Source organism: Salvelinus sp. IW2-2015, linkage group LG30, assembly GCF_002910315.2.
Source record: "Salvelinus sp. IW2-2015 linkage group LG30, ASM291031v2, whole genome shotgun sequence".
Lineage (NCBI taxonomy): Eukaryota > Metazoa > Chordata > Actinopteri > Salmoniformes > Salmonidae > Salvelinus > Salvelinus sp. IW2-2015.
In genome coordinates this window covers 23,550,013-23,568,788 of record NC_036869.1, presented here as the reverse complement: position 1 = coordinate 23,568,788, position 18,776 = coordinate 23,550,013, and the positions used below count along the sequence as shown (strand labels likewise).

At 47.1% G+C, this 18,776-nt stretch overlaps 1 protein-coding gene across 1 annotated transcript in view; it reads left to right on the top strand.

The window, feature by feature from the left end:
• The window catches only part of LOC111955198 (RNA-binding motif, single-stranded-interacting protein 3-like), a 222,281-nt gene that overhangs the window by 42,822 nt on the left and 160,683 nt on the right, over positions 1-18,776 (top strand). The window contains exon 3 of the mRNA XM_023975345.3: positions 13,929-13,987. Coding sequence (XP_023831113.1) covers positions 13,929-13,987 — 59 coding nt within the window. The remainder of the gene's footprint in view (positions 1-13,928; positions 13,988-18,776) is intronic.

Below are 18,776 nucleotides of genomic sequence, written 5' to 3'. Positions count from 1 at the left end.
AAGTGACACACACAACACACACATACACATACACCGATACACATACACACCACATGCACACACACAGCTTTTGTTCAGCTCCATTAAATCTCCACGTCTTAATCGATAAAAAAAGGTCAAGATCATTAATAAAGAATGCAAAATTGTGAAATAACAGGCTAAAAGGAAGTCTGCTGGTCATCTATCCATTTTCCTTGCCCATCTTTTCGAAAATGCCCCGCAGTCAAATGCAGCCAATTATTTAAATGATCTTTATGAAATCGGAAGGTGCTGCCCAGTATTTTGGTAACTGCTCTCGCTATGTCAGAAGTCCCCGCATGTCTGCCGATATTGACCACACTCAAAATTCCATTAGCTAGAGAGCGAGCCGAATAAGACATCGCGGAGGTACTAAGCGTTATTGACATTGCACATCTCTTCGCGCACATAGTCCCCTTTTGTTAACATCTCACTGTAGGGCCGTTTCAATTTATTTTTTCCAATTCAGTATGATCTTGAATTTGAGGCCGGAAGTTTTTCAGAGGGCATTGGTCGGAACTTTCAGTAAAGTACCCGGCAGTGAAGGATCAATATCATTCTGTGGTTTACTAGCTACTGTAACCTCAAAACATGACAACACATTGGACATACACCATTACTACTCACTGGTCCTCTAGTGGATGCCTCCTTCCCGTGTGTGTGTGTGTGTGTGTGTGTGTGTGTGTGTGTGTGTGTGTGTGTGTGTGTGTGTGTGTGTGTGTGGCAGCATTTTCCTCTCAGAGATTAGTCTTGAAAACCCGACTCTAGGCAACAGTGACTATAGTCTGGTTTCAATGACCGACTCTTTTTGGCAACTTCTCTAATGGAGAAAAAAAAGTGATCCGGGGTGAGTCCTCTTCAGACAGACAACTCTCTCAGCAAATCATGGTTCCAGAACGTTGCGATACGAAACCAAAGTTGGCAGTGATTTTAGTGAAGGTAGTTGATGCATACTAGCCTCTTGCATTTCGCACTCATTAAAAATTACCTCCGTGATATCCATAAAAAAAAAWAATAATATTCAAGCAGATAAGGCACTTAAGGTAGTCCATCATATCCAATGATGACTTCCACTACTGCTTGTGGGTTCGTTGATGACTGTATAATCCGATGCGGGATGCACACTGTCTGCCACGGAAAGAGCACACAAAGGCCTGTCCTGTTGAGGCCAGTGGTCATATGTCTTCTCTGTCACTTTGCCAGGCTACGTCCTTTTTTCCTCGGCCAACTGCACTCCTTGAGGCCGCGCCAATCTAGAGGGAGACAGGGTTTATCCCCAACTTCTTTAGCGATGTCCTCAGTTGGTCCTTTAGCCGCTTTTTCTGCCCACCTGAAGAGTGACGGCCCAGTTCTAGCTGTCTGTACAGCATCTTTCGTGGCAGGCGATCCTCTGGCATCCAGATGGCATGGCCCGAGCCATCTAAGCTGGTGGTGTGTGAAGGACACCTCGATGCTCCTGCAGTTGGTTCTCTGTAGGATCTCTCAATGTGGCACACGGTCCTGCCAGGTCACTTTCAACATTCGTTTAAGGCATTTTATGTGAAAGGACTCCAGTTGTTTTAAGTGTCGGCTGTAAACTATCCATGTTCCACATCCATAAAGGAGTTTAGATACACACACTGCCTGGTAGACTGCAACTTTGGTGTAGAGGTTTGGTGTGAAGCAGATAAGGAAGTGACGTAGTTCGTCTATGCCTGAAGAGTCTGTCATTGAAACCAGACCCTAGTCACTGTTGCCTAGGGTCGGGTTTTCGGGTCAACTTCAATTGTTATGAGTCCTTGTGGTGTGTTGAGCCATGCCGGTTCCCGAGACAGGCTCACGGGGTCATACACACTGTGAGACAGCCCCAGCAGTCCAGACCCCGTATCTCTAAAGTAAACACAGTGCCGCCAACTGACGCATTCTTGAGAGTGTGCCATATCGTAGCTGCTGATTGGAGGTTGTTACACGCCGGCCTGAGAGATGCTTGGAAATGCCAAAGTTCTCTCAAATTGCGGCGGCCACTCCTACATGAAAATGAACTCCGCTCAGTGACCCGTAACGATACAGCGAGCTACAGTCTCCAAAGAGTCCTAACACTCAACTACCACAACTTCCTCTGCTACTTCAAACATAGCCAACAGAAAAGGGAGTCAATAACAACAATGGCCACGGAGGTTCTAATTATACGCAGTTGGAAGAGCAATTAATGGGATTTGGAAGTGTGCTTAATCTATTTTATTCAATTGGCTGGATCTGTAGCTCTCCAGAACCATCAGCCTGATATATGGGCATGGAGAAGCAGCCAGAGAAGGGGGTTTGGCTGAACACCCAGAGCAAGAGAAACCTGGATGGAACAGCCGTTACCGTTAAAAAAATGGCTGGACAAAGCCAGGCAGGTGGGGCACAGGGCCAAGCATAAACCACCCATGGGGTGTGTATCCAACGTTAACCCCCGAGCCCTCTTGGGCGACGGGAGACTTTATGATCCATTTCACTACCAAGCGATTGGGCAGCCCCAGGGTTTTCTTGTTGCAGTCCACCACCCAGGAGAGGTAGAGGGGCTGAACCAGCCCGCTGGTTCTTTTGAGTAAAGAGCATTTTTATACAAGGCACTCCAGACCAGACATAGGGCCCACACCTGGAATAACAGAAGCATTCGAGCTCACATTCTCCCTGCCAGTGGCCTAAATCCATAACTCAAAWACGTACATTGTAAAGGACCCCAGAGCTTCCCTCCCTACCCTCCCTTCCGTCCTCCTCCCTTTTGACTTCTTTGTTTTCCCCTACCTCCTGCTTTCATCCATCCCGCCCTTCTGGATCTCTGCACCCAATTTAAGCCGGGGACCAGCTACAGCTGTGTTCTCTATCACATTGCTTTCCCTCGCCTGATCAAACGGAGAGAAACCCAAATCAAGAGCTAATCACCGCCAATTGTCCCCAAAAAAACTTTCCCATGTGTGGCGAGGGAGGGAGGAGTGAGAGAGAGAGTAGGGAGTGAGGGGTTGGGAGCTCCACACAGCAGAGGAAGGAGGAAGGGGTGACCCTGGGACCACCTGTTCCACAGAGCCTCTGCGATCCGAAGCGCCACATTATCCCTCATGACTCTGAGGCCCTCTGTTGACACGAACCGGCCGGCTATCAGAGCCTCCCCGATCCCACGGGCTCCTTTTCAACAAACTGCCAAAGAGATGAAGTGTGAGAAAAGACACTCCAGTCAGCCCAGCCTCGGCTCTTTCGCCTCCGTCATCGTCGCCCTACACTTTCCGTCCGGCTCTGCCTTTCCTGGCCCTTTCTCTCTCTGTCTCTCCCTCGCTCTCCTTCTCCGTCCAGTCAACCAACTCCGCCGCACGTCCTTCAGAACGGACCAAGATAGCGGCGCTTAACCTCTGAGGCAGTGAGACGACCGCAGGAATGCCCAGACCGAACTAATATGTTGTATCCTCCACAACATTGATTTGGAGAGCAGTTGCTGTGCAGTGGCTGATATGCCCCCAGGCAATCTCCTACATTATTCATCCCCCTATTACTGTATACATGGTATCGGGACAGCTTGGCTTTTCATAGGCACTCCCTCTGTTTGTCTCGTTACAGCCAGTACACCCACTCTGCTGGGAAGCGGCAGGTAGCCTAGCGGTTAAGAGCATTGGGCCAGTAACCGAAAGGTCGCTGGGTCGAAATTCCAGAGAGAAATCTGCCGATGTGCCCTTGAACAAAGCACTTAACCGCAAGTCACTCTGGATAAGAGTGTCTGCTAAATGACTAAAATGTCAAATTAAAGCTCCACTCCGTCCATTACAGGTGCAGCAGCCGTCAGCCTTAAGACTGATTGACGCGAGGGCAGGAAGCCGAGCCCTCGGGACTCTACAGTTTCCCTCCCAGCTGCTTTGACACTCTCCATCCCTCCCCCCTCTTTCTGGCTCTTTCCCTTTCATCTGGAGTAGTGTGGAGAAAGCAGCACAGATGAGATATGTTCATTTGTGCGTGTCAGACAGAAATGCGTGGCATGTTGGCTTGACAGGTTGTAGACGGCCGTGGACAAACAGGAGCTATTTTGGAACGCTGAAGCCTGAAAGAGAACTGTGGTACTGTGGAAAATAGCCATATGCCCATTACTCATTCTATTAAACACACACACACATACGTGCAAACACACACAAACACACTGCCATTTTTCTCTCCCACTCACTCCATTAAAAGCACTCCATATCTATAGTGGAGCCACTGTAGTTGTTCCCTCTCTCTTGTTCTCTCTCTCACGTCCTCTTGTTCTCTCACTCTCTCGCTCTTGTTCTCCCCCCCCCCCTCTCTCTCTCTTTTTCGTTCTTTCTCTCCCTCCTACCCTCCCTGTGGGTGGAGATCTCTGTGGTGAGCTCCAATCTGATGATCGGCCAGCATCATTCACCAGCACTACCTGTCAGAAATGCATTATCCTGTGTGTCTTCAGAGTGTGCGTTCAGAGTGTGTGTGTTATTTTTGGCCTGATACAGATCCTGGGTTGACAAGGACATCACCACTAAATCATTCTCAGGTCAGCTGCAGGTGCTAACTCAACCATGGCCGACACTGCTGTTTAACACTGGTGATACTCAACCATGGCCGACACTGCTGTTTAACACTGGTGATGCTCAACCATGGCCGACACTGCTGTTTAACACTGGTTGATACTCAATCCATGGCCGACACTGCTGTTTAACACTGGTGGATGCTCAACCATGGCCGACACTGCTGTTTTAACACTGGTGATGCTCACCATGGCCGACACTGCTTGTTTAACACTGGTGATGCTCAACCATGGACGACACTGCTGTTGTAACTGGTGATGCTTCACCATGGCCGACCTGCTGTTTTAAACATGGTGATATTCAACCAATAGGCCGACACTGCTGGTTTAACCTTGGGTGATGCTCAACCATGGCCGACACTGGGCTGTTTTACACTGGGGGTGATACTCAACTGGCCGCACTGTGTTTAACACTGGGGATGCTCAACCATGGCCGACCCTGCCTGTTCACACTGGTGATTGCTCAACCATGGCCGACACTGCTGTTTAACACTGGTGATGCTCAACCATGGCCGACACTGCTGTTTAACACTGGTGATACTCAACCATGGCCGACACTTGTCAGGCTAGCCTCAGTCAGAGCCCCTTAAAGGTGACAAAGGGCCGGATCCCGGATGAGTGGCTAACAAAATCGTAAGGAGGAAATGCAACCCAAGCGCCAGCCCTGGGCCAGTTGGCATGTCATCTCGTGAGTGAGCCAGCAAAGTATTGGCCTAATTCACCGGGTCACAATTTGTCAGAGGGCCGTCGTTGCCAGGGGAGCAATCATAATTAATTTCTAATGCAGAAATGTCAAGATGACATTTTTGAAATAGAACTGTTGTCTTCCAGCAATGGAAATACTTTCCACAGTGGGTGGGACCAGAGGGCCAAAGAGCTTAGACCTACAGTTCACAGAAAACCATTGTGTCACCTGCTAGAAGCAGGGAGAGAAGAGCTTAACCGACAACTATAACATGTTGTACCGTGGTAGTGCAGCGGCCATACTGTGGGATATCTTCAAAGGGCAGGTCCCTTCTACAGTACACAAGTATAGCTCAGGAGAGTGGCTCGTGATTGATTTTGATTCAGTTCTACTTGAGTGACCAGCGGGTCTCCCTCCTGCCAGGTGTCCATCAGGATAGAGCAGGCTAGTTCAGCAGTGCGCAGCACCTGCCTGTCTGTCTCTGCAGTTCACTGGGAGACTGGGCCTGCGTCCTAAATGGCACCCTGTTCCCTATATAGCTCCCTGGGCTCTGGTCAAAAGTAGTGCACTATATAGGGAAATATAGTGCCATTTGGAACACAACCTGGGTCCCCTCCCCTGCCCTTAACCCTCTGTCCTGTAGTCACAGAGGGAGCTCCCATGCTCCCAGGTCAACTGGTCCTAGTCCTTAATGGCCCGCCGCACTAATAGCTGTGATTTGACCCCTGTCTGTCAGGCTCACCTTTAGAGCTCTGAGGGGGGTCGGTTGAGCTTGCGGGTCAACCGGAACGTGGCACTAACTCAACCGGAACGTTGCACTAAGGTATGGCGCCAAGGAATCTCTCACTTTCCTGCTTTCAATCATCTATCCCTCTTCCTCTGTCTCCCACTCTCTCTCTCCCTCTATCCGTGCCTGTCCAGTCAGAATATGTGTACAACAGTGACACCTGTCTCTTAAATTACCATCAAACATTGAGCAATATAAACGCAAAACTCAGAGATGAACTGACACAGACGCCACGCAGCAGGGGCCCCCATCTGCCTCTGGGGTCCACAGCAGGATCACTTTCTTTCAATTTCCTCCTTTCAAACTCCTCCCCAAACCTAGAGGCCCAAGGGCCTGTCAGACCCCATACCCTGGGGTCTTTACACACAAGCAGGGGAGAGAATSTGACTGTATCCCTTAGAGGATGTGGTTACACCATGTGGTCAGCAGAAGGGAAGTAGGGAAACACAGACATGGAGCAGAAACTGCCTGGAGCTGTTTCCCACCTACCTGTCATGCCACTTCACACGTCTACTGCAGCAAACAGACATGCAGACAGCGAGGGCCTTTGGAGAGCCAGAAGGGGGACAACGCCACGCTTGGGTGRTCCGCCAGTCCCCCTCACTCCTCCTGCCAAGCTGCACCAGTGATGTGTGCTGGCTCTGGCCTGCTCTCCATGTAAGAACCACTTCACCCTCAGCGCAATGGCGGAAATGAAATATGCCTGGATCATTTCACCCAGAGAGGAAAAAGGAGATGCAGATATTCAATGGATCCAAATGATCCAATGTCTCGTCATCAGGCCTCCACCCAAAAAGTAGAAGCTGCGGTTGAGGCTACGCATCGTGCTTCAATTCCGAGAAAACTTTCGAACAAATGACATCTTTTACAGTTGCCTCAATTTGTACAATGTTCAACGACATAGAACCACGTATAAAACCTTGTATTTTTATTGGGCGGGTGTCCTTTTTTAGTATCGTSATCTCTAATTCTTGATTGGATATGGCGGTGGAATGATTGCCAGAGAGAGAGAGAGAGAAAGCGAGAGAAATAGGAAGGGAGAAATTGTGAGAGGAAGAGGGGGAAAGAGACACTGGCATACCACATTTGATCATATAATAGCACTCTCAGCTTTCCAAGAAAACATCAATTGAGACATTTCTGGTCTGTTTACATATATTTCCGAAGATGTTTATACAGAACACTGGTAGGAAATCCGTATAAACTGTATGTATGATTATATGACAATATTTTAGCTTGACAATAATTCTATTACACATTTTCTAATATATCACATGCATTTGTTTTATGTTCCTGCATAAGTAAAATCAGTATTATGCCTCTGCTGCCATTCATTACAATTAGGCTGGTTTGGATGTCCTCTCCGCCCCATGGCAATATGTGTAGAATAGCAGGAAATTTGCTTTAAAAATGCCAAATTCTCTCATCCTCAATTCAATATATGTAGAATACCATGAGATTAGCTGTAAAACTGCACATTTTCCTCTCCACCCCATGGCAATATGTGTAGAATAACATGAAATTATCTTTCGAAATGCCAAATTCTCTGAGCCTCATTGCAAAATGTGTATAATAGCACTTTGCCCCATGGCGAAATTAGTAGAATTGTAGGAAGTTAACTGTTTCCCCGAGAGAGAAAAAACACCTTCTCAGACCTTGCGGTGGGCCCCCCAAAACTGTGGTATGCCACTGGAGAGAGAGATAGAATTGGGAGAGGGATAGAGGAGGAGAGGGAATGAGGGAGAGAGAGAGGGAAAGAGCGAGAGGGACTGGGTGAGGACTGACGAGGACCATTAGAGACAGAGATAACGGAGACTGAGAGTGATTGAAATATGATTAGAGGAGACCGGCTCTAGCAGAGCTACAGCATCGCCAGTATTAAACCTGGGCTTCACAGAGACTGTCTCTGTCACATCAAAGTCATGCAAGAGAAGCCGCCAGCACGGTGTCCACACACACACACACACACAAACACACCTTCGCATGCCCAAACACATATACATGGCTCGTGCACGGCTTGTATTCCCTGTTTATTTCCAATATTCTCCATTATGGGCTAGATGCCTGATTCAACCTTTTCTTTTCATCCCACGCCTGGTGTCTTTGTAGGGTATTTTTGGATCACAGGCGCGATGCATTGATGAACSATCTTTAACAATTAATGAGACGAGCCATGATGAGTGGTCTCCTGGTCCCAGTGGACCCAAACAAAGTTCTAATGAGAACTTTCCCCAACTCCATGCCAATCGGAGGCCGTTTTAACTGTTTCCCAGAACGAGCCGACTGTACACACACACGAGCTCTTGCCCATTTTCGCACGTACACACAACCAGACATGCAAAAAAACACATGCACACCTTAGTTAGTGCTACGTTAGTGTTACAATTGATGTGTAACTTCATTGAGTTTCCAATATATGTTCAGTTTTTTTCCCCCATCATAGTTTATTTGTCACGTGCACAGGATAAAGGCAGGTGTAAACGAAACAGTGAAATGCTTACTTGCAGGCTTTTCCCTCAACAGTGCAATATCAATAACAAACAAGATGAGTCCAAGATGGCGTAGCACTCAGACGTCTTTGTCCTGTCCCTTGTATATATCTTTTTACATATTTTTCTTAGCATATATTTTTTTAATATTTTCCTAAACCTCAACTTTTAAATCCTCTCCTGCAACCCGCCTCACCCAATGTGGCGTGGATCTGCTTTTTTCTAAAATATTTCTATTTACTTCGGATCTGAAATCCTTCGGATCTTCGGATCTGAAATAGCCTGGCTAGGGCTCCTGTGCTACCACCGAAGCCCACTCCTGGGCTACAATATCCGGACCCCTTCTACTGCCGGTAAGGGGCACGGAACCCCGCCAATCCTCTACGACTGGAATACCRACATAATCTGCCCGAGGACTCCAACAGGCCCCTCAGGCGCGACRCCCGCTGAAGGCCCATTCTGCTAACCTGCTAGGCCTGCTAGCTACCTAGAGCTACCTGGAACCCTACTAATTCCACGACTGGTCTATCGACATCACCGCACGAAGAGGCAAAAACAGATTTACCCCCATCGCAACGTCCCCCAAAGGCTAACTTGCTAGCTCCGGTCTGCTAACTGCTAGCTTCCCTGCCCCGGTCTGCTAACTGCTAGCTTGCCTGCCCCGGTTTGCTAACTGCTAGCTTGCCTGCCCTGGTCTGCTAACTGCTTTCTTGCTAACCCGGTCTGCTAACTGCTAGCTTGCCAGCCCCGGTCTGCTAACTGCTAGCTTGTTTAGCCCCGGCCTACTAACTGTTAGCTTGTTAGCATCGGCCTGCTAACTGTCTGAATCGYCGTGTCCCCAGTCAGCCCAACCACTCACTGGACCCATATGTTCACTTGGCTACGCATGCCTCTCTCTAATATCAATATGCCTCRTCCATTACKGTCCTGGTTAGTGATTACTGTCTTATTTCACTGTAGAGCCTCTAGCCCTGCTCAATATGCCTTAACCAACCATGTTGTTCCACCTCCTACATATATGATGACATCACCTGGTTTAAACGTCTCTAGAGACTATATCTCTCTCATCATTACTCAATGCCTAGGTTTACCTCCAATGTACTCACATCCTACCTTACCTTTGTCTGTACACTATGCCTTGAATCTATGCTATCGAGCCCAGAAACCTGCTCCTTTTACTCTCTGTTCCGAACGTGCTAGACGGCCAGTTCGTATAGCATTTAGCTGTACCCTTTCCAGAAACAAGTCTCTCACTGTTGCCGCTTGCTATAGACCTCCCTCTGCCCCCAGCTGTGCCCTCAATACCATATGTGAATTGATTGCCCCCCATCTATCTTCTGAGCTCGTGCTACTAGGTGACCTAAACTGGGACATGCTTAACACCCCGGCCATCCTACAATCTAAGCTTGATGCCCTCAATCTCACACAAATTATCAATGAACCTACCAGGTACAACTCCAAATCCGTAAACACGAGCACCCTCATAGATGTCATCCTAACTAACTCGCCCTCCAAATACACCTCTGCTGTTTTCAATCAAGATCTCAGCGATCACTGCCTCATTGCCTGCATCCGTAATGGGTCTGCGACCAAACGACCACCCCTCATCACTGTCAAACGCTCCCTAAAACACTTCTGCGAGCAGGCCTTTCTAATCGACCTGGCCGGGGTATCCTGGAATGACATTGACCTCATCCCGTCAGTAGATGATGCCTGGCTATTCTTTAAAAGTGCCTTCCTCACCATCTTAAATAAGCATGCCCCATTCAAAAAATGTAGAACTAGGAATAGATATAGTCCTTGGTTCACTCCAGACCTGTCTGCTCTTGACCAGCACAAAAACATCCTGTGGCGTTCTGCATTGAATAGCATCGAATAGCCCCCGTGATATGCAACTTTTCAGGGAAGTTAGGAACAAATATACACAGGCAGTTAGGAAAGCTAACGCTAGCTTTTTCAAACAGAAATTTGCATCCTGTAGTACTAACTCAAAAAAGTTCTGAGACACTGTAAAGTCCATGGAGAATAAGAGTACCTCCTTCCAGCTGCCCACTGCACYGAGGCTAGGAAACACTGTCACCACCGATAAATCCACTATAATTGAGAATTTCAATAAACATTTCTCAACGGCAGGCCATGCTTTCCACCTGGCTACCTCTACCCTGGTCAACTGCCCGGCACCCTCCACAGCAACCCGCCAAAGCCCCCACCATTTCTCTTTCACCCAAATCCAGATAGCTGATGTTCTGAAAGAGCTGCAAAATCTGGACCCCTACAAATCAGCTGGGCTAGACATTCTGAACCCTCTCTTTCTAAAATTATCTGCCGAAATTGTTGCAAACCCTATTACTAGCCTGTTCAACCTCTCTTTCGTATCGTCTGAGATTCCCAAAGATTGGAAAGCTGCCGCGGTCATCCCCCTCTTCAAAGGGGGTGACACTCTAGACCCAAACTGCTACAGACCTATATCTATCCTACTCTGCCTTTCTAAGGTCTTCGAAAGCCAAGTTAACAAACAGATTATCGACCATTTCGAATCCCACCGTACCTTCTCCGCTATGCAATCTGGTTTCAGAGCTGGTCATGGGTGCCCCTCAGCCACACTCAAGGTCCTAAACGACATCATAACTGCCATCGATAAGAGACATTACTGCACAGCTGTATTCATCGACCGGGCCAAGGCTTTCGACTCTGTTAATCAYCACATTCTTATTGGCAGACTCGACAGCCTTGGTTTCTCAAATCATTGCCTCGCCTGGTTTACCAACTACTTCTCTGATAGTTCAGTGTGTCAAATCGGAGGGCCTGTTGTCCAGACCTCTGGCGGTCTCTATGGGGGTGCCACAGGGTTCAATCCTCTGGCCGACTCTCTTCTCTGTATACATCAATGATGTTGCTCTTGCTGCTGGTGATACTTTTGATAAAAAAATTCACCAGCACTCACTGACAATGCATTGAGTAGAATGCTCAGTCGGGCATCAGTTCAAAACAAACGTTTCAAACAATAGTGTGATTCAACATGCAACCCATGAACGTCATAAAAAAACGGAATAATAAGATGAGTGGGACAACTGAGAAAACAGTGAGACATTTATAGCATATCTACGCAGCACCTGCTCGAAGTGGATTGCTAAACAAGTAGTGCTTAAACAAGTAGTAGTACCTCTACGCAGACAACACCATTCTGTATACTTCTGGCCCCTCTTTGGACACTGTGTTAACAACCTCCAGACGAGCTTCAATGCCATACAACTCTCCTTCCGTGGCCTCCAACTGCTCTTAAATGCAAGTAAAACGAAATGCATGCTATTCAACCGATACACTGCCCGCTAGACTGTAAACCTCTCCTTCCAGACTCACATTAAAGCATCTCCAATCCAAAATTAAATCTAGAATCGGCTTCCTATATCGCACAAAAGCATCCTTCACTCATGCTGCCAAACATACCTCGTTAAAACTGACCATTCCTACCGATCCTCGACTTCGTGATGTCATCTAAAAATAGCCTCCAACACGCTACTCAACAAACTGGATGCAGTCTATCACAGTGCCATCCATTTTTGTCACCAAAGCCCCATACACTACCCACCATTGCGAACCTCTCGTTGGTGTTGGCCCTCGCTTCATACTCGTCGCCAAACCCACTGGCTACAGGTTATCTACAAGTCTCTGCAGGTAAAGCCCCGCCTTATCTCAGCTCACGGGCACCATATCAGCAACCCACCCGTAGCACGCGCTCCAGCAGGATATCTCACTGGTCACCCCCAAAGCCAATTCCTCCTTTCCCCTGTCAAGTGTCGCTTCTTCCTTCCAGTTCTCTGCGCCGATATGACGGAACGAACTGCAAAAAATCCTGAAGCTGGAAACACCTTTCTCCCTCACTAGCTTTAAGCACCAGCTGTCAGAGCAGCTCACAGATTACTGCACCCTGTACATAGCCCATCTATAATTTAGCCCAAAACAAAGAACTACCTCTTCCTCTACTGTATTTATTTATTTATTATATTTGCTCCTTTGCACCCCTTTATCATTCCAGTGTTTTACTTGCTATATTGTATTTACTTCGCCACCATGGCCTTTTTTTTGCCTTCTACCTCCCTTATCTCACCTCATTTGCTCACATTGACTTTATTTTCTACTGTATTAGTTGACTGTATGTTTTGTTTATATTCCATGTGTAACCTGTGTTTGTTGTTTGTGTCGAATTTGCTATGCTTTATCTTGCAGTTATTTGCAGTTGCAAATGAGAACTTTGTGCTCAACTAGCCTCCCGCGGTTAAATAAGGTGAAATAAATAAAAAATAACAAAAACAAACAGTTTTCGCTGATGAGTAGGGAATGGCCATCAAATATATGCACCAACCCCATGTTGAAGCCAATCTTTTCTATTGCTCATGGGAGACGCCCTCAAACTCTCCCTCGGGGATTACAAATCCCTGTTGAATTCTTTACCAGGTAAGTCAAATTACCCGTGTGTCTCTCACTCCCATTAAAATACAATCGGACTGATTGGTATCATATGAGGCTAAAGTTCCGCCTGCAGGGCTGCTGTCCCTTAATGGTGCCCGGTGTCCCTTAAAAGGACACTACTTTGAGACCAGGCACATTGGGAACTGGCACCATTTGGGACGCACCACCCTCAAATTACCCTGCGTCTCTATCCCATCAAGACAACAGTCTGATTGGTATCCAGGAGGCTGAGTGTCAGGCTGTAGTTTTCCTCCTTGTGCTCATCAGTTCATACCTGCCACCGACCCCACCGCAGCATGCAGTAAAGAGTCTTCACTGTGCGTTGAGAAATGCACAATTATCCCCCGCTGGTGAAAATATGGGCCAGGAAGCCCACACTTCCTATGTACTGAGAGAGAAGCTCTAATTCACACACACACACACACACACACACACACACACACACACCACACACACACACACACACACACACACACACAACACACACACACACACACACACACACACACACACACACGGGCAAGTACACATACCGCAAGCATACCACACAGGCACAAACACACAGGCAGGCACACACACACAGAGCTGCCTGATGCCGTCATCCCCTAGTCCACACACAGTCCATAACGATGAGTTTTTGCCACATCAAGTCCTAGTGCAGTTGTTTGATTAATGGGAGAGATGAAGTGGTCGTAGATATTCCCGATGTGTTAACTTCCGCTATGTTTATTTCCCAGCAGCGGTAATGGTTATCAAGAGAGCAATCGTGCCTCGCTACATTTATACATTTTTAGGCCAAGTGGAGGTTAGAGAATTGAGAGAGGACAAAATAGCCTACTGTAACGGTAATAGCACTACTGAATTTGAAGAATGTTCCCGATGTTATGTTCTAGAACCATTCCACCTAGTAATTCTGCTTCTCTCTTCTCTTCACAGATATGGGAAAATAGTGTCAACCAAGGCCATCCTGGACAAGAACACCAACCAGTGCAAAGGTATGTCACCAAGGTAACTGTATCCCAAATGGCACCATATTCCCTAGGTTGTGCACTACTTTTGCCCAGGGCACTATGTAGAGAATAGGGTGCCATTTGGGATGCACCCTGAGCCTTGTGTTAGCCGCCGAGAGCCTTGTGTCTGCCACCGTCCGCGGCGCAGCGATCACTCTTCAAAGCAGATGTTGTCATAGGAAGCGTTCGGAGCCAAGCCCTGGCATTAGCACAGACCTCAGTCAAGAAAGCACCTGYGTGTCGTAAATCAATGATTTAGCAGTTAGCGCTAGCTGGAGGAAGGATGGAGGTCAATGACTAGGCCCTGCGACGAAGCTCGCTCGCTGGAAGGACGTCAGAGGATAGGCAGTTGTTGTGCAACCCCTCCCTAGCTACGTCTCCGTAGACTCTTTTATCTCCTCCTCTTTCAACCGGGGTCTTGGAAAACAGCATTAGCCTGTGCTGTCTGTACACTGACTAGGAGTGTCACGTTGACACATCAAACCAAACGATGGAGCTGTCTTATTAGCGGCACATTTTCTAAATCGCTTAATCGAGTACACACATCCAATTAGAAGGCTAACAGGCAAGTACGATGTAGTTGAACATTCTTCACTATCGCTCTTGTCTTACATCTCAAGCTATTCGTAGACATATTCCCCGCTTCAGCCTTAGCTGCTACAGTACTGTAAATACACTTCGGTAGTGTTCTTTTTGTTCACTCTCCTCTTAAGCCTGCTACACACTCTACACAATACAGAGCGACTGAGTGTCGTATACGGTCCATTCCAAAAATTCAGCGGCAGCTCCGTTTGCGCATGGTGTGTAAGACCCTTTTAATGGCCAGCTGTAGAGGAGTAGAAAAAGAGCGGATTAGTCCCGAGGTGTCTGGCAGCACTGTTTAAGCGCTATTGAAGTTCCATCAATACTTGTGGTTGTTTTTYGCAGCTTCCTTACTCGGTATTGCTGCCGCCTTCAAGGTGATGCCGCCTTCCTACCCGTCCTTACCTGGATGGAACCCACCCGTTGTGTGACGGGTCAGATGTAGAGGGAAAACAACCCGCCGTGATTCAAAGCTGGAAAAGCCGCGCATTGGCTTAACCTCCTTTGTGTGGGGCGGCAGGTAGCTTAGCGGTTAAGAGCGTTGGGCCAGTAACCAAAAGGCCACTGGTTCGAATCGCAGAGACATCTACAGTAGGTGAGAAATCCGTTGATGTGCCCTTGAGCAAGGCACTTAACCCTAATTGCTCCTGTAAGGAGAAGAGCGTCTGCTAAATGACTAAAATGTCCATTTGTTGCTGGTGACTCATGTAGGCAATCAGCAGTCAGCCTGGGCCCCTTGTTAGGAGGAAGGATGGACCCATGGGTCGTGGAAAACAGGAAGAGAGGATTGAGGGAGTATAAGGATACACCAGAGGTGTGAAGTAAATCGCAGGGTGTGGAGATGAAATACATTAGAGCCTCTCTGTGTCCAGGGCACTGGCCTGGTGAGTTATGCTCTGCAGGGCCGGGCACTCTGCTCTGCACTCGCGGGTGGGGGAGACCAGTTTCCCATACCTCACCTGCCTGGAATGCAGCGCCGCCGAGATGCCAAGAGCCAAGCATAAGCATCTGTATTTTACGAGTGGAAATGATGGTCCAGCCCTGTGCACTGAGGGAGGGGAAGAGAGMGTAGGACAGAAAGAGGAAGAAAGGAAGGAAGAGAGACCACAATAGCTCAAAGGCCTCATCAGAAGCCATGTGTTTCTGTATAAATGCAGATCCAGATCGCTGGCTTACCCCTACCATGTAACCCATGTCTCTGATCACTATTGACAGCCAGGGCCTCATTCCTTTCATACTGATGTTGAAATACATGTGCAATATATTTCTGATTTTAGAGAGCTTGATACAGATACAGAGCTTGTTTTTTTTTCCTTGACCCTGACCAGYATTTTATTTCTTAAACTGAAATGATTTTCTTCTAGTGAGAGACCAATGTCGTAACATACCCGCACAACTTTTTTACGATAACATCAATGTTCAGAGGTTACTCTAGTCTACTCAATCTGCTTCTAAACAGATTTTTCCTTTCAAAAGATGCTCTCTCCTCCTCTCCATCCTTGTAAAGGTGAATGCAGGAARGCAGGTACGGGTTGGAGCATCATAAAAAGAACACTGCGTCGCCCTGATCCAGTATCACTTTGTTTTCAGTCGTCTGCCCTTTTGACCTGGCGCTTGTTTAAATGTCAGAGGCAGGGCTTTTTCAACACGGTGGCACCACCAGACAGACACCGAGCCGGGAACAAACCAGGCCAATCCTCCCTCCCCTGTGTTATTTGTATTTAGTTCAGCTCAGTGAGCATGCAGCAAAGCGTCAGAAAAGGGGAGGGTGCAAGAGGTCAGCAACCGGTCATYTCTGGGAAAGATTAAGAAATGCGAGATACACTGAGATAGAAGCGTGGGAGAGGAACCTGTTTGTTGTAGAGAGACCGAGATATGCTGGGSACTGATGTACCCCACACACACACAAACAAATGCACTCACGCACGCACACAATCACGCATGCATGGATGCACTCATTATACACACACATTCACGCAAGCATGCACAGTGGTGTAAAGTACTTCAGTAAAAATATGTGAAAGGACTACTAAAGTAGTTTTTATGGGTATCAGTACTTTACTATACGATTTACATTTTTGAATACTTTTACTTTTACTTCACTACATTCCTAAATAAAATGATATACTTTTTACTACATACATGTTTCTTGACACCCAAAAGTACTCGTTACATTTTTGAATGCTTAGCAGGATACGAAAATGGTCTAATTCACAGACTTATCAAGAGAACATCCCTGGTCATCCCTACTGCCTCTGATATGGCGGACTCACTAAACACATGCTTCGTTTGTAAATGATGTCTGAGTGTTGGAGCGTGCTCCTGGCTATCCGTAAATAAAAATAACTAGGAAATGGTGTCATCTAGTTTGCTTAATATAAGGAATTTGAAATTATTTATACTTTTACTTTTACTTTTGATACTTAAGTATTTTAGCAATTACATTTACTTTTGATACTTAAGTATATTCAAAACCAAATACTTTTAGATTTTTACTCAAGTAGGATTTTACTGGGTGACCTTCACTTTTACTTGAGTCATTGTCACGCCCTGACCTTAGAGAGCCTTTTTATTTCTCTATTTGGTTAGGTCAGGGTGTGATTAGGGTGGGCGTGATTAGGGTGGGCATTCTAGGTTTTCTGTTTCTATGTTGGTGTGTTTGATTCCCAATCGGAGGCAGCTGTCTATCGTTGTCTCTGATTGGGAATCAGATATAAGTTGTCAGTTTCCTTTTGGGTTTTGTGGGATCTTGTCTTTGTTTGTTGCTTTGTGCACGACTAGCTTTACGTTCGGTTTGTGTTCATTGTTTTTTCCCGGTGTTACGTTTTCAAATAAAGAGAGAATGTACGCCTACCACGCTGCACCTTGGTCCGGTCATTTATCATCCGACGACGAGCGTAACAGTCATTTTCTATTAACGTATCTTTACTTTTACTCAAGTATTTTTTTAAATGTATTTTACCWTTATTTAACTAGGCAAGTCAGTTAAGAGCAAATTCTTATTTTCAATGAYGGCCTAGGAACAGTRGGTTAACTGTCTTGTTCAGGGGCAGAACGACAGATTTTTACCTTGTCAGCTCGGGGATTCGATCTTGCAACCTTTCGGTTACTAGTCCAACGCTCTAACCACTARGCTACCTGCCGCYCCAAGTATGACAATTGGGTACTTTTTCCACCACTGAGCTTGCATACASATATGTACATTAATGCACACATGCACGTAGAATAACACACACATGTACATTCCACATTTTTGCACTCTGTAAAACACAGAGTGCATAATCACATTTAGACTAGCATACTAGAGCCTCTCGTCTCCTCCACACACGCAGCCTACACCCCCACCCACACACTCATCCATCTGCCTTAGGACTCTATGGCTCCTGCAGCAACCAGCAGCAGATCCATCAATCCTCCGCCTGCCTAGTATCACAGCGTGACTGCCTTCCACCTCTGCATCGCGCGGGCTCTGAATGAGCCTCTCCATCTTCCCAGCGCTGACGCCCTGGACCGACCGGAGAGCAATGGGAACAGGAAGTTGTGAAAGGCTTAAGGGCCGTCAAGCTCCGTGGGTAAGAGGGGAGGCATTCTCTCCCTCTGTCCCTGTATTGTTCCCTCCTGCTTCCCTTTGGATGTTTTTCATTTAGTAGGAGTGAGATGTGGGTTAGCTTAATCTGAGGGTCTGGGGGAACCGAAACCACTAATTTGCTGTCCCGAAAAAAAACATGAAAAAGGAAGCTCAGGCATTTGAAGGAAAGCAGGGGCTGACCGAATGGAGACATTTTATATTTTCCTTTATGAGCCCCGAGGCAGAGGAAATGACCTCAGCCCTTTGAAGGACCTCCGTTTCCTCTGCCAGGAGATAAGGCTGCGGAGGCTGAGATTCACAAGCCGGCCTGGCAGTTCAACACCACACTGGATTGTACGAAATTAGATGAGACAATTGGCTCCCACGGTTTTGTTCTCTTCTCAGCTGCCTGTTGTTGTTCCTCAATGACACCTGTCATCCAGTTTATATTTGTGTTCTRTAGCTCAGTTGGTAGTGCATGATGCTTGCAATGCCAGGATAGTGGATTTGAATCCTGGGAAAACACATACGTAATAATTTTGCCCTSAGAACAGCCTCAATTCGTTTGGYATGGACTCTACAAAAGTGTCAAGCGTTCCACAGGGATGCTGGCCCATGTTGACT